The 11,994-nt window shown below is 51.8% G+C and overlaps 1 protein-coding gene across 1 annotated transcript in view; it reads left to right on the plus strand.

Moving 5' to 3' along the window:
• The window catches only part of EHD2 (EH domain containing 2), a 109,200-nt gene extending 99,940 nt beyond the window's left edge, over positions 1-9,260 (plus strand). The window contains exons 2-3 of the mRNA XM_044668587.1: positions 1,273-1,437; positions 6,365-9,260. Coding sequence (XP_044524522.1) covers positions 1,273-1,437; positions 6,365-6,916 — 717 coding nt within the window. The 3' untranslated portion in view covers positions 6,917-9,260. The remainder of the gene's footprint in view (positions 1-1,272; positions 1,438-6,364) is intronic.
• The last annotated feature ends 2,734 nt before the right edge of the window (positions 9,261-11,994 follow it).

The raw sequence follows: 11,994 nt of genomic DNA on the forward strand, positions 1-11,994 counted from the left end.
CTGCCAGATTTCTGTGCCTCCCCCCATCCCAGGAGAAGGCTCTCCTGGCTCTGATTTCTCCTTCTCTCCTACCCCCCAACCCGACTCCCCATATCACCCCCCTCCCCACCCCGGCCTCGGCGGTCACCCATAGCCCGGCAGCCCTGCCTCGGGAAGGTGCCCAGAGCCACTGCGGCACCCTCTCCCTCCCCCATAGGAGGAAGCCTAGAACATTCTCAGTGGGTCCCTGGGCAGGGGGGAGTTCATCTCTGGCTAGGTGAGGCTGAGGCAGAAAGAGTACAAAGAGCCTCGAAGCTGAAGCCTGCCCAGGGCCTTTGGCCAAATGCTTCCCCTCCCTAAACCTCAGTTTCTCTCCCTGTAAAAAAACACAATGAAGGTTCTTCCCCTTCGGATAAATTTAAGGCTTTCTCTGGCCCTCAATCTCCCATCACCGGATCAGACAGACGAAAGCTCTTTGTCAATCTAAAACTCTGGGAGTGTAAATGAGGCCCTTTTAATTAAGATATTTGTGGTTTAGGATGATCGTAATAAGGATGTTATTATTATGTGTTATGGGAAGGAACAGTGTAACACCATAGACGGGACTGGCCTAGGAATCAGGAAGATCTGGGTTCAAATTCTGCCTCTGAAACTCATGGGTGGGCAGCCCTAGGCAAGCCCCAGAATACAAGGCTCAGGGCTCTGGGCAACTCTTTAAGACTGGGGGCTTCACTGAAAATGCTGCCTGGGATTGGTAGAGGAAATTTCCTAACCTCGGAGTCCCTTCTATTACTGAAATCACAGGACTAGTCTCTATTTATTTTATTTTATTTTTTTTAAATCCTTACTTTCCACTTAGCATCACTACTGTGTGCTGGTTCCAAGGCAGAAGAGCAATAAGGGCTGGGCAATGGGGGTGAAGTGACTTGTCCAGGGTGATACAGCCAGGAAGTGTCTTAAGCCACACTGGAACCCAGGACCTCTTGTCTCCAGGCCTGGCTCTTTATCCACCTTGCTGCCCTGTTATTCCTATTATTTGATAGCGCTGGAGATAAGGACACAAAGCCCTGCCCACTACCACTCACCTTTTCCCTGGAGATGGGACGGAAGCCTGTGCCCTTCCCATCCTGCTTCATGGCCCTGGGTAAGCCCTCGGCCTCTGGCCCAGCCTCGATGGAGGGGCTCAGACTCTGCAAGAGAACAGCATTTCTCAAGAGCCCACTATGTGCCAGGCACTGTCTCCCTTGCTTTTCTGGGGCCGGGTGGGTGAGCCTGCTGCCTGCTTCCCCCCAGGTGCACGCCTACATCATCAGCTACCTGAAGAAGGAGATGCCTTCTGTGTTTGGGAAGGAAAACAAGAAGAAGCAGCTTATCACTAACTTGCCCGTCATCTTCGCCAAGATCCAGCTGGAGCATCACATCTCCCCGGGAGACTTCCCCGATTGTGAGAAGATGCAGGTCAGTTGGTCAAAGGGATGGCCCTTAGGGACTCCCTAAGGGACAGATAAAATGGGGGAATATGGGGGAGTAGTCTAGGAGGGCTGCTTGGAGGAAGAGTGATCTGGGGGAGCTGCCCAGAGAAGGAGGCAAGGTGATGTTGGGAGCACTGCCTGAAGGAGGAACTGGTGAGGGGGCTTGGGGGTCCCCAAATTAGAAAACTGGAGAGTTGGACAGGACCTCCATGGCAGTCTAGTTCAATTCATGCCCAGAAGGAATACACAAGAGCATATTCTTAACAAGAGATCCTACAGACTCCACTTCAAGACCTCCAAAGAGGGAGAACCCACTGGCTCGAAGGGTAGCCCTTTCCCCTTGGGACGGCTCTTGTCGTTGGAATGCCTTTTCTGATATTGAGGCTCAGCTGGCTTCTTCGCAGCCCATTGTTCCTGGTTCCGCCCTTTGGGGCCAAACCAAACAGATCACATCCCTCTTCCACATGACAGCCCTTCAAAGACTCGAAGACATCTCTCATGTCTCCCCCGAGCATTCTCGGCTCCAAATGAAACACTCTCGGTTCCTTCCATTGGCCTTCCTGTGCCATGAACGTAGGGCTCTCTGCCATCTTGGTTGCCCCTCCTGCACATGCTCTAAGTAGTCAATGTCCTTCTGAAAACATGGTGCCCAGGACACCAGGAGAGGTCTGAGAAAGGCAGGGGACGGGGGGACCATCACCTCCCTATTCCTGGCAGTTCTGCCCCTCTTACTGCCACCTGAATTTGTGTTCCCTTTTCTGGATGCCACATTATGTGACTGACCCTTTCTGAGCTTACGGTCCCCTAAAACTCCCAGATTCTTTTCAGGACGACCATTGTCTTTGCATACCTCTTCCATCTTTTTAAATATCTGTAATCTCTTACCTTCCATCTTAAAATCCATACTATGTGTTGGTTCCAAGGCAGAAGGGCAGTAAAAGCGAGGCAATGGGGGTTAAGGGACTGGCACAGGAGCACGCAGATTTGAACCTAGGACCTTCTGTCTCTAGACTGGCTCTCTTGATCCCCTGAGCCACTTAGCTGCCCTCATCTTAAGCTTGCGAAGCTGATTTCTGTTGCCCAAGTAGAACACTTTACTTATCTCCCTCTTGAATTTCACCTTATCAGATTTGTGGCATCTCAAGGTGCCGTTGGCTCCTTATCCAGTGTGTGCCCTCTCCTTCTCAGCTTGACGTCATCTTCACAGTTGCAGAGCGTGCCCTCTCTGCTGTTAAGTCATTAATAAAAATATTAGATGGAGTAGAGTCAAGTGCAAATCCCTGAAACACTCCCCTGGAAGCCTCCAAACATATTGATGTGGAACCATTAGCAACTGTTCTTTGAACTCAGCCAGTCCTAGTCCTAAACCATCTGTATTATTTTCTAATCTATATGTTCTCTGCAAGATGGCATGAGATCTTTTGCCAAAAGCGACGCTAAAATCCAGATAAACAGTAGCCTCAGCATCTCCCTCATTTGCTGATTTACTCATCCTATCGAAAAAGAAAATAACATCACTCTGACATGGCCTGTTCATAATGAAGCCATATTGCCTCTTTGGGGATCATTGCTTCTCTTTTGGTAGTTGCCAACCATCTCTTTAAAGATTTCTTCTAGAAGGCAGCTGGGTGACTCAGTGAATGGGGAGCCAGGCCTAGAGATGGGTGGTCCTAGGTTCAAATCTGGCCTCAGACCCTTCCTAGCTAGGTGACCCTGGGCAAGTCACTGACCCTCATTGCCTAGCCCTTACCCCTCTTCTGCCTTGGAACCAATACACAGTATTGATTCTAAGAAGGAAGGGAAAAGTTAAAAAAAAAAAAAAATCTCTTCTAGAACTTTCCCAGGGATCCATACCAAGTTCACTAGCCTTGTCTCTTCTCCGTTTTGAAATCTGGTTCATTTGCTCTTTCTCCTCTGGGCTTTTGGCATGTCCTCTTTTCCCAACGTGGTCCTTGAAATGTCACTAATTGGGGCTCGGCCATCCCACATGCCAGTTCCTTCAGGTTCTGAGGATGGAGTTCACCAAGGGCAGTGAAGGACTCTCTTCCTATCTCGTGAATGATCTGGGGTATCAGCTCCTTAGTCATTTTTATCATTTCTAATCTAAAAGTCACCATCCTTTGCAGAGGAAACAGGAGAAAATGAAGAAAGGAGCCTCTCTGTTGTCGACTTCTCATCGTCCCATCTATCCAAGCAGAGCCCTTGTCACTTCTTTTTCTCCCAATGTAGCCAAAACAAACAAACCCCAATCCCCAAAGCCAGCCCTTTTCTGCTGTCCCCCACTCCTCTCGTCCCCCTCAGCTCTCCCTGAACCCTGGCATTCCTGACCATACATATTTTTACGGGATTATGCCATGACCCTCTGTTTTCTTCTAGCTCTTGGCCTTGCTTCCAGTTTTGTCATTTTTCTTTCAAAATCCAAGTTAGTTGGTGACTTCCCTGAGCAGCCCCACTGACTGGTCCCTTCTGACAATTCCCATTTTTCTTCCTTGAAGGTTTTCTTTTCCCTTTGTGGCAGCAGACTTCCATTCTGGAGCATCTTCCGTGTCTCTTGGGCGGCCTTCCCATGAAGCATTTGCATTCACAGGATCCCTCCTACCTTTCCTCTGAACTCTCTGAGAATCTGCTCTCCGCTTCATGTAGGGGGCACGTCACACTATTTCCTCTGCTCTATCCCCCACTCTAGGAGGGAGTGGTCACTTCCCCCCAGGGGTCCCTTCATTTCCACTCCTGCAACAGTTCCTCCTGAATAGGGAGAGTCAAATCCAAAATAGAATTTCCCCTTGTCGGTTCCTCTGCCTTTTGAAGGATGAAATGATCATTAAAGGCGATTCAGTGAGTTATTTAGCCATTCTGCTTTGGGTGGAGAAAGAGAGGGAGAAGTAGAGGGGTGAGAGGTGAGAGGGGGAAGAGAAAAAGAGAAGGAGGAGGGCAGCTGGGTGGCTCAGTGGACTGAGAGCCAGGCGTAGAGACAGGAAATCCTGGGTTCAAATCTGGCCTCAGACACTTCCTAAGCTGGATGACCTTGAACAAGTCACTTCACCCCTATTGCCTAGCCCTTACTGCTCTTCTACCTTAGAACCAATACACAGTATTGATTCTAAAATGGAAGGTAAGGGTTCTTGTTTGTTTGTTTTTTTAATGTGAAGTGGAGAGGGAGAGAGAGGAAAAAGAGAAGAGGGGGAGACAGAGAGAAGAGAGACAAAGACAAAGAGAAGAGACAGAGAGAGATGGAGAGAATATGTATAAACCAGATTGAATTGCTTGTCAGCTCCAGGAGTGGAGACGGAAGAAGGGAGGGAGACAATATGGATCATATGACTTTGGAAAGCTTATGTGGAAATTTGTTATTAAAAAAATAAATTTAATAAAGAGATGGAGACAGAAGAGGAAGGAAAGAGAGAGAGAGAGAAGAGAGACAGAGACAGAAAGAGAAGAGACAGTCAGAGAAGAGAGAGAGAGATGGAGAGAGACAGAGAAGAGGAAGGAGAGAGTCAGAGATAGAGACAGAGAAAGAAGAGACAGAAAGAGAAGAGACAGAGAAGAGAGAGAGAGATGGAGAGAGACAGAGAAGAGGAAGGAGAGAGAGTCAGAGATAGAGACAGAGAGAGAAGAGAGACAAAGATGGAGAGAGACAGAGAAGGAAGGAGAGATAGCCACAGAAAGAGAAAAGACAGAGACGGAGAGACAGAGACAGAAAGAGACACAGGGACAGAGAGTTCCCCATCACTACAGGATCAACCCTCTGTACCAGACATACAGTCTGTGCCTCCAGTGCCTCATCTATCTCCCTTAGCGGTCCATCCGGCTTACAGTTGGCTCCAATCTGCCCCCTCAGAGCCTCAGGCAAAGCCCTTCCTTTCTGCCTCCCTGCCTTGCCCTCTGGTTCTTGGCTCCCTGTCCTCAGGACACCATTCTGCTCTGCTTCACCTTTTATGTATCTGGTTCCTTGGAATGGAGCCTCCCCACCCAGAGCTGTGGCCCAGCCCTGGGTTCCATCCCACCAAGTCTCAGGGACACCTGCCCAGGAGGCCCCATGGGACCTGTGGGTCATTGCCTAGACTTTCGGCACTTGTGGCTAGCCGTGGAGTCTGGAGTCCTTGGATTTTGGGTCTTGTGAATCTTTGGGCATCTTAGCTGCTATTCTCCCCGTTGCATCTTCATGGCTGGTGGGTGGTGGTGGTGGTGGGGGTATATACAGGCAGTCTTTTCCTGCTCCCATTCTTTCTCATGTAAAGATCGCTGAAGAAAGCCTGGAGGAGGAGGAGAAGGAGGAGGTGCTGGGTGCCAGGGAAGGCAGCCTTGGGGATTTTCATAGAAGTTCCAGATGGGTATGAGGAGGCCTAACGCAAGGACAGCCTCTCCATGCTTAAGGCTTCTCGGCTCAGGGCTGGCCTCTGTATGTATCAGAGGAGGCTGTATGTGTTTTGTGGGGAGGCACAGAGGCCAAGGGGACAATGTCTGGAGACAGGGTTCAAGGCCAGGGGAGGATCCAGGGGACCTGGTCAAGTGCTTCCTCTGCCAATCTCTACTGTCCCTTGTTCTTCCTCATTCTTCCCAACTCTCCCTCACTTTCCTTTTCCTTCCCTTGTCCCTCCTCCATCTTCAGATTTTCCATTCTTCTCTTGCCCCCGTTCTTCCCCAACAAACTCATCCTTCCTGCCGTCTCTCCCCAAAACGCCTCACTGTCTCTTTCCTATTCGCCATCTCTCTTCTTTCCTAGTCCTCTGCCGTGTCCATCTTTCCTTCATCCCACCCCATCCCTTCTTCCTTCCCTCCTCTGTGTGTGTCTTTCTCTCCTCCCCTCTTTCCTCTGTCCCACCCCCATCCTTAATCTCCACTTTCTTCTCTCTCCTCTGCCCCCCCCCCCCGGGGCCCTGATTCTCTCTGACCCTCCTGGTCTCTCTGGGCAGGAACTCCTCATGGTTCACGACTTCACCAAGTTCCACTCCCTGAAACCCAAATTGTTGGAGGCTTTGGATGAGATGCTGACCCAGGACATCGCCAAGCTGATGCCCCTGCTTCGTCAGGAAGAGCTGGAGAGCCCCGAGGTGGGCGTGCAGGGTGGGGCCTTCGAGGGCACCCACATGGGTCCCTTTGTGGAGCTGGGTCCTGGAGAGTCCCTAGGAGAAGGGGGGGAAAATGGGGATGATGAAGCAGAGTGGGTGGTGACCAAGGACAAATCCAAGTACGACGAGATCTTCTATAACCTGGCTCCGGCTGATGGCAAGCTCAGTGGCTCTAAGGCCAAGACATGGATGGTGGGCACCAAGCTGCCCAACTCGGTCCTGGGCCGCATTTGGAAGCTGAGCGACGTGGACCGTGACGGCATGCTGGATGATGAGGAGTTTGCCCTGGCCAGTCACCTCATTGAAGCCAAGCTGGAAGGTCATGGGCTGCCCGCTGACCTGCCCCGGCACCTGGTGCCCCCCTCTAAACGCCGCCACAAGGGCTCTGCTGAGTGAGGGGGCAGAAGGGGGTCCGTGTCTGACTTTTGTCTCCCCTGCACCAAACCTGCCCTCTGACAGTCTGTTTCCTCAACTCTTCCTCTCAGAGTTCACCTTATGCTTGTGTCCTTTGCAGCTCCATTCTCTGAACCTGCATTCCTAGGTCTGGACCTTTCTGAACCTCCATCTCTGTCTTCTGTGAATCTCCAACTTTATTATCTCTTGAGTTCTCACCTTGTTTCCCTCTTGGAGCCATCTCAATATTCTGTGAACCTCCATGACTGACTTATCCCTCTCTGAACCCCCAAACTTCAAACTCTCACTTTTCTCTGAACTCCCAACTCCGAGGCCCCATCTCTACCTCTCTCAAATCCAAACTTCCTCTCACTCTGAGCCTACGTTTCTTTTTCTCCATGCTTCAGATCTGCCTTAACATCTCTGCCCTTCCTTGAGAGCGTGAACCATCTCTCTTGACTCCTAACCTCCCTCTCTATCCCACTGAGCCTCCATCTTTCTTGCTGTCCAATCTCCTGGCCTCTTTTGCCATCTCTGACCCTTGTGTCTTTCCAACCTTTCCCTCTCTGAACCCCTACCTTCACTCTTCCTCCTCCTCTGAGCCCCCCCTTATGATTGCCTGTTTCTCCCTGGGAGCTCTTCTCTCTCTCTGAACCCCCAAATCTTATGTACTCCAAGGCCCAATCTCTGTCCCATTCAGAGACCCCTCTATCTTTCCCCACTGCCCATCCAGCCTTCCACCAGTGGTCCGACCCCGCCCCTCTCCTGGCTCATCCTACCGCTCACACTCCCCTCCTCAGACTGATTCTACCTGTCTCACCGCTACCCCAAATGTGAATTGTGATGCTTTTCCTCCTGCCTCGGCCTGGGGGTGCCCCTTCATCCCAGCCTTAGAAAGGCCCCGGGGGACTGGATTGTCTTTTAGCTCCATGGACTAGAACATGGCCTTCCCCTTTCCACCTCCTCGGCCCATGCCTGGGCTTTGGATTTAATAAGAGTTGAGGGGAGAGGATGTCCTTGTATCCCCAAACACACAGATGATTACTCCCTCCCAATACACACATGCACCCATACACGCACACGCACGCACACATGCACATACACGTCTAGTTGACCAGTAAATATAGTAGAAGGACCAAGAGGGAGGCAGGAGTCCAATGGTTTAAGCATGTAGCCCACTGTGTATATGGCAAGTAGACACAAATGACGGATGGCCAAGAGAAGGGATCCCTGCCTGGGCTGGTGGACAGCCCCGGGGGGCCGCGGGGAGGCTGGAGGGACCGAGGAGGCCCTCCCCCTTCCCCATCCATTCCTCCCTCTTAGGTGACCCACTGGGGTCTGTGACCGAAGGGCCCAGGGCCGGCTGAGATGAGGCTGAAGCCCCGGGAAGAGTGATTTAGAGAGGGCAGAGAGAGTGTAGGCTGCACAGGTATTGGCTGGAGCTGGCTCGGGGTGGTGTGGTCCAGGAGGGACCCCGATCTCCTTTTCCCCAGGGGGGCCTGGCCCATCGACTAGTCTAGTGGTAGAATTGGGGAGAGAAAAAGCCGTCCTGCCCCCCACAGCGGTCATGGGGGAGAGCGCCTTTATTTTGTTGTCGGGCCGCCCCATGGCCCAGGAGAATCTGCCTCGCAGTCTGGTGCTCCCTAGGGAAGCCACACTGACTTCTGGGACGGCCGAGGCGTAGTTTACAGCGGCCATTTTCTCTCGCCTGCCTCCCTCCTTGTCTGCCTAACTCTGAGGAGAGTGAGGAGAGGCCCCCAGGGCTCACAAGTCCAACCTCTATACTTTACAGAGGAGGAGACCGAGGCTGGCTTGCCCAGGGTTATGATGCTAGGCAGGATTCGAACCCAGGCTTCCTGACTTCCAGTGCTCCGTCCCCTTCAGTCTGTTGCCCCTTAGTGCAGGGGGGGCCATAGAGCTCAGCCTCCTGCTGGGTTTGTTACCCAGATCCAGCTCCTCACTCCCTCCATTCAGGGGAAGCCTGAGATGGGAATAAGGGGCTTCCTTCCCCCCAAATCCCTCTCACACCCCATCACCTAGGAGCCCCCCACTCCTATGCACATACACACACACAGGCCGGTGCTTAGAGATCCCCAGTGGACATTCTGTCCTTCCCCTCCCCCCCAGGGGCTGGGCGAGTGTGGCCAGGCTGACCCCTGGAGTGAAGCCTAGCCCCACATGGGGGCTGGGTGGATGAGGGGCGCCTGGGCCGAGGCCGCTCTCAGAACAGGCCCCAGGTGGGCCCAGGAGAGGGGCTGCCCCTGGCCTCCCCCAGCCTCCAGACCTCCCGGGGAGAGGGCCGGGTCCAAGGAGAGTGTGATGTTCTGTAATAAAGGCGCTTCTCGCAGCTCGGCGGGCCTGGCGCTCCTGTGTGGGGGAGGGGCCGGGAGGGGGGGCGGTGACTCACGGGGGCCGCCTGGCCCTATGACTCAGGCCCGGGCAGCGGGCCAGCTGGGACATATTTTCCGAAGAAAAGTTAACATTCTCTTCCCGCCCTCCACCCTCCTGGGGGACCCTCCGGCTCCACCCTGGCCCGGCCCCTTTCCCCTCCCTGGGCCTGGGAACAGAGCCTGGCGCGGAGCGGGCTGGCCCCGGCCCAGCTCAGCCCGGGGAAGCGGGCAGAGCCCCTGTGCGGAGACCCGCGTGTGGACGTGTGGCTGGAAGCGCCGGGCCCGCCCGGGACGTCTGCTTTTTCCCATAAAACTCACACACGCGTGTAACATGCAGGGAATGGGGCGAGGCACGCGCGTGGGCCCCACACGGAGACCAGGTGCCAGGGCCGAGAACGGCGGGGGGAGGGGCCCCAGGACCCTCCCAGACATCGAGGCGAGCCTTTATTAAACGCCTTCGGTGTGCTTGGGCACCCAGAGAGCCAAAAGGCAGGGGCTGCCCTCTAGGAGCTCGCGGTCTGACTGGGGAGACGGCCAAGATAACGGGGAGGGGGGGCGACTTCAGAGGACACTCCTCGAGGGGGTGCCAGGAGGCCTCCCCTGCTCTCTCTCCGTCCCTCCCAGCTCCCTCGCACTTCCCCGGAGGCGGGAGCCCTCTGGCGTTCACATGGGCCAGCGCAGGCCCCCTCGGCCGGGGATGGGGCATCCCAGAGAGATTGGACGCCAGGAGGGGCCTAGAGGCGCAGGCCCAGAGCTGCGGGCCCAGGACTAGCTCGGAGCCCCGCGGCATGCATTCCCGCTGGCTTTCTCTTTCTAGACAAGTTTGACCGGCAGCCCTGTAAGGTTAGTGATCAAGTAGAGGAAACATTTGTTAGGAAGGCAATGAACGTTTATTAAGCACCTACTGTGTGCCGTGTGCGTGTGCGCATGCGCTAAGCCCTTTACAAGTAGCCTCTCCTTTGATCCCTGCTACAACTCTGGGAGGGGGCCGTGCTGTTATCCCATTTTACAGTCAAGGAAACTGAGGCAGACAGAAGGTAAGTGACTTGTCCAGGATCACACAGCTAGGAAATGTCTCAGTTCACATTTGAATCTAGGGCTTCCTGTCTCTGAGCCTGACTCTCTGTCCCCTGAGCCACCCAGCTGCCCCCAAAGACCCATTCTGTTCCTGGGCCAGGGGTCGGCAACCTTTTTGGCCGTGAGAGCCATAAACACCACATTTTTTAAAATGTAATTTCGTGAGAGCCGTCCAGTGCTCACAGTGCCGCTCCTGTAACAGCGCCTGAAAAAAATGGACTTTATGGCTCCTGCAGAAAGAGCCATATGTTGCTGACCCCTGACCTGGGCTATTCCTTCATTTAGTCACTGATTATTTCAATCATTTGCTGGTTCATTCATTCATTCGCCTGTTAAATCTTCCCAGACATCATTAATTTACTCATTTATTCACACATTCACTCACTCAATCCATTTACTGATTTATCCATTTCCTCTCATTTATTCATTCTACTCCCTTTGTTTATGCATTCACCCATTTCTCCATTCCCAAGGATTTATTAAGCAGGGACTATCCGCAGGTAACTTTCTGTGTAACTGTCTGAGCATACAAAGAGGAAGAAGGAGAACAAAACAAAACCAGTCCCTGCCCTCAAGCAGCTTAGCTTCCATGCAGAGGGAGAAATATGCCCAGAGAGAAGGAAGAAGAGTAAATGGAGTGATTTATTGGGTGATTCTGGGGCTTCATATTCTGTGTCAATTGTCTGCAAAGATGGCTGCGGCCTTGAAGAATAACATGGATGGTGCCATACCTATCACACCACCAAAAAACTTCTACAGAACTAGAAAAAATAATAACAAAAGGTCAAGAATATCAAGGGAGCCAATGGGGAAAAAAGTGAAGATGGGGGCCTGGCAGTACCAGATATTAAACTATACTATAAAGCAGTGGTCATCAAAACAATATGGTACTGGCTAAGAGACAGAAGGGAGGATCAGTGGAATAGACTCGGGGTAAATGACCTCAGCAAAAAGTGTTCCATAAACCCGAAGATCCCAGCCTTTGGGACAAGAACTCATTAGTTGACAAAAACTGCTGGGAAAAATGGAAGACAGCATGGGGGAAAAATAGGTTTAGATCAACATCTCATACTCTATAGCAAGATAAGGTCAAAATGGGTATATGAATAAAGGGTAAAACTGTAAGTAAATTAGGGGAACATAGAACAGTTTACCTGTCAGATCTATAGAGAAGGGAAGAATTTATGACCAAACAAGAGATAGAGAACATTAAAAGATGGAAAATGAATAATTTTGATTATATTAAATTTTAAAAAGTTTTATATAAACAAAACCAATGCCACCAAGATTAAAAGGGAAGCAACAAAATGGGAAAAACAATTTGTAACAAATTTCTCTGATAAAAGTCTAATTTCTCAAATATATAAAGAACTACATCAGTTTTATAAGAATCCAAGCCATTCTCCAATCAATAAATGGTCAAAAGATAATGGGCAGTTTTCAGATGAAGAAATCAAAGCTATCAATAAACATATGAAAAAGTGTTCTAGGGGGCAGCTGGATGGCTCAATGGATTGAGAGCCAGGCCTAGAGATGGGAGGTCCTAGGTTCAAATCTGGCCTCAGATACTTCCCAGCTGTGTGACCCTGGGCAAGTCACTTGACCCCCATTGCC

The sequence above is a fragment of the Gracilinanus agilis genome, chromosome 3 (genome assembly GCF_016433145.1).
Source record: "Gracilinanus agilis isolate LMUSP501 chromosome 3, AgileGrace, whole genome shotgun sequence".
Lineage (NCBI taxonomy): Eukaryota > Metazoa > Chordata > Mammalia > Didelphimorphia > Didelphidae > Gracilinanus > Gracilinanus agilis.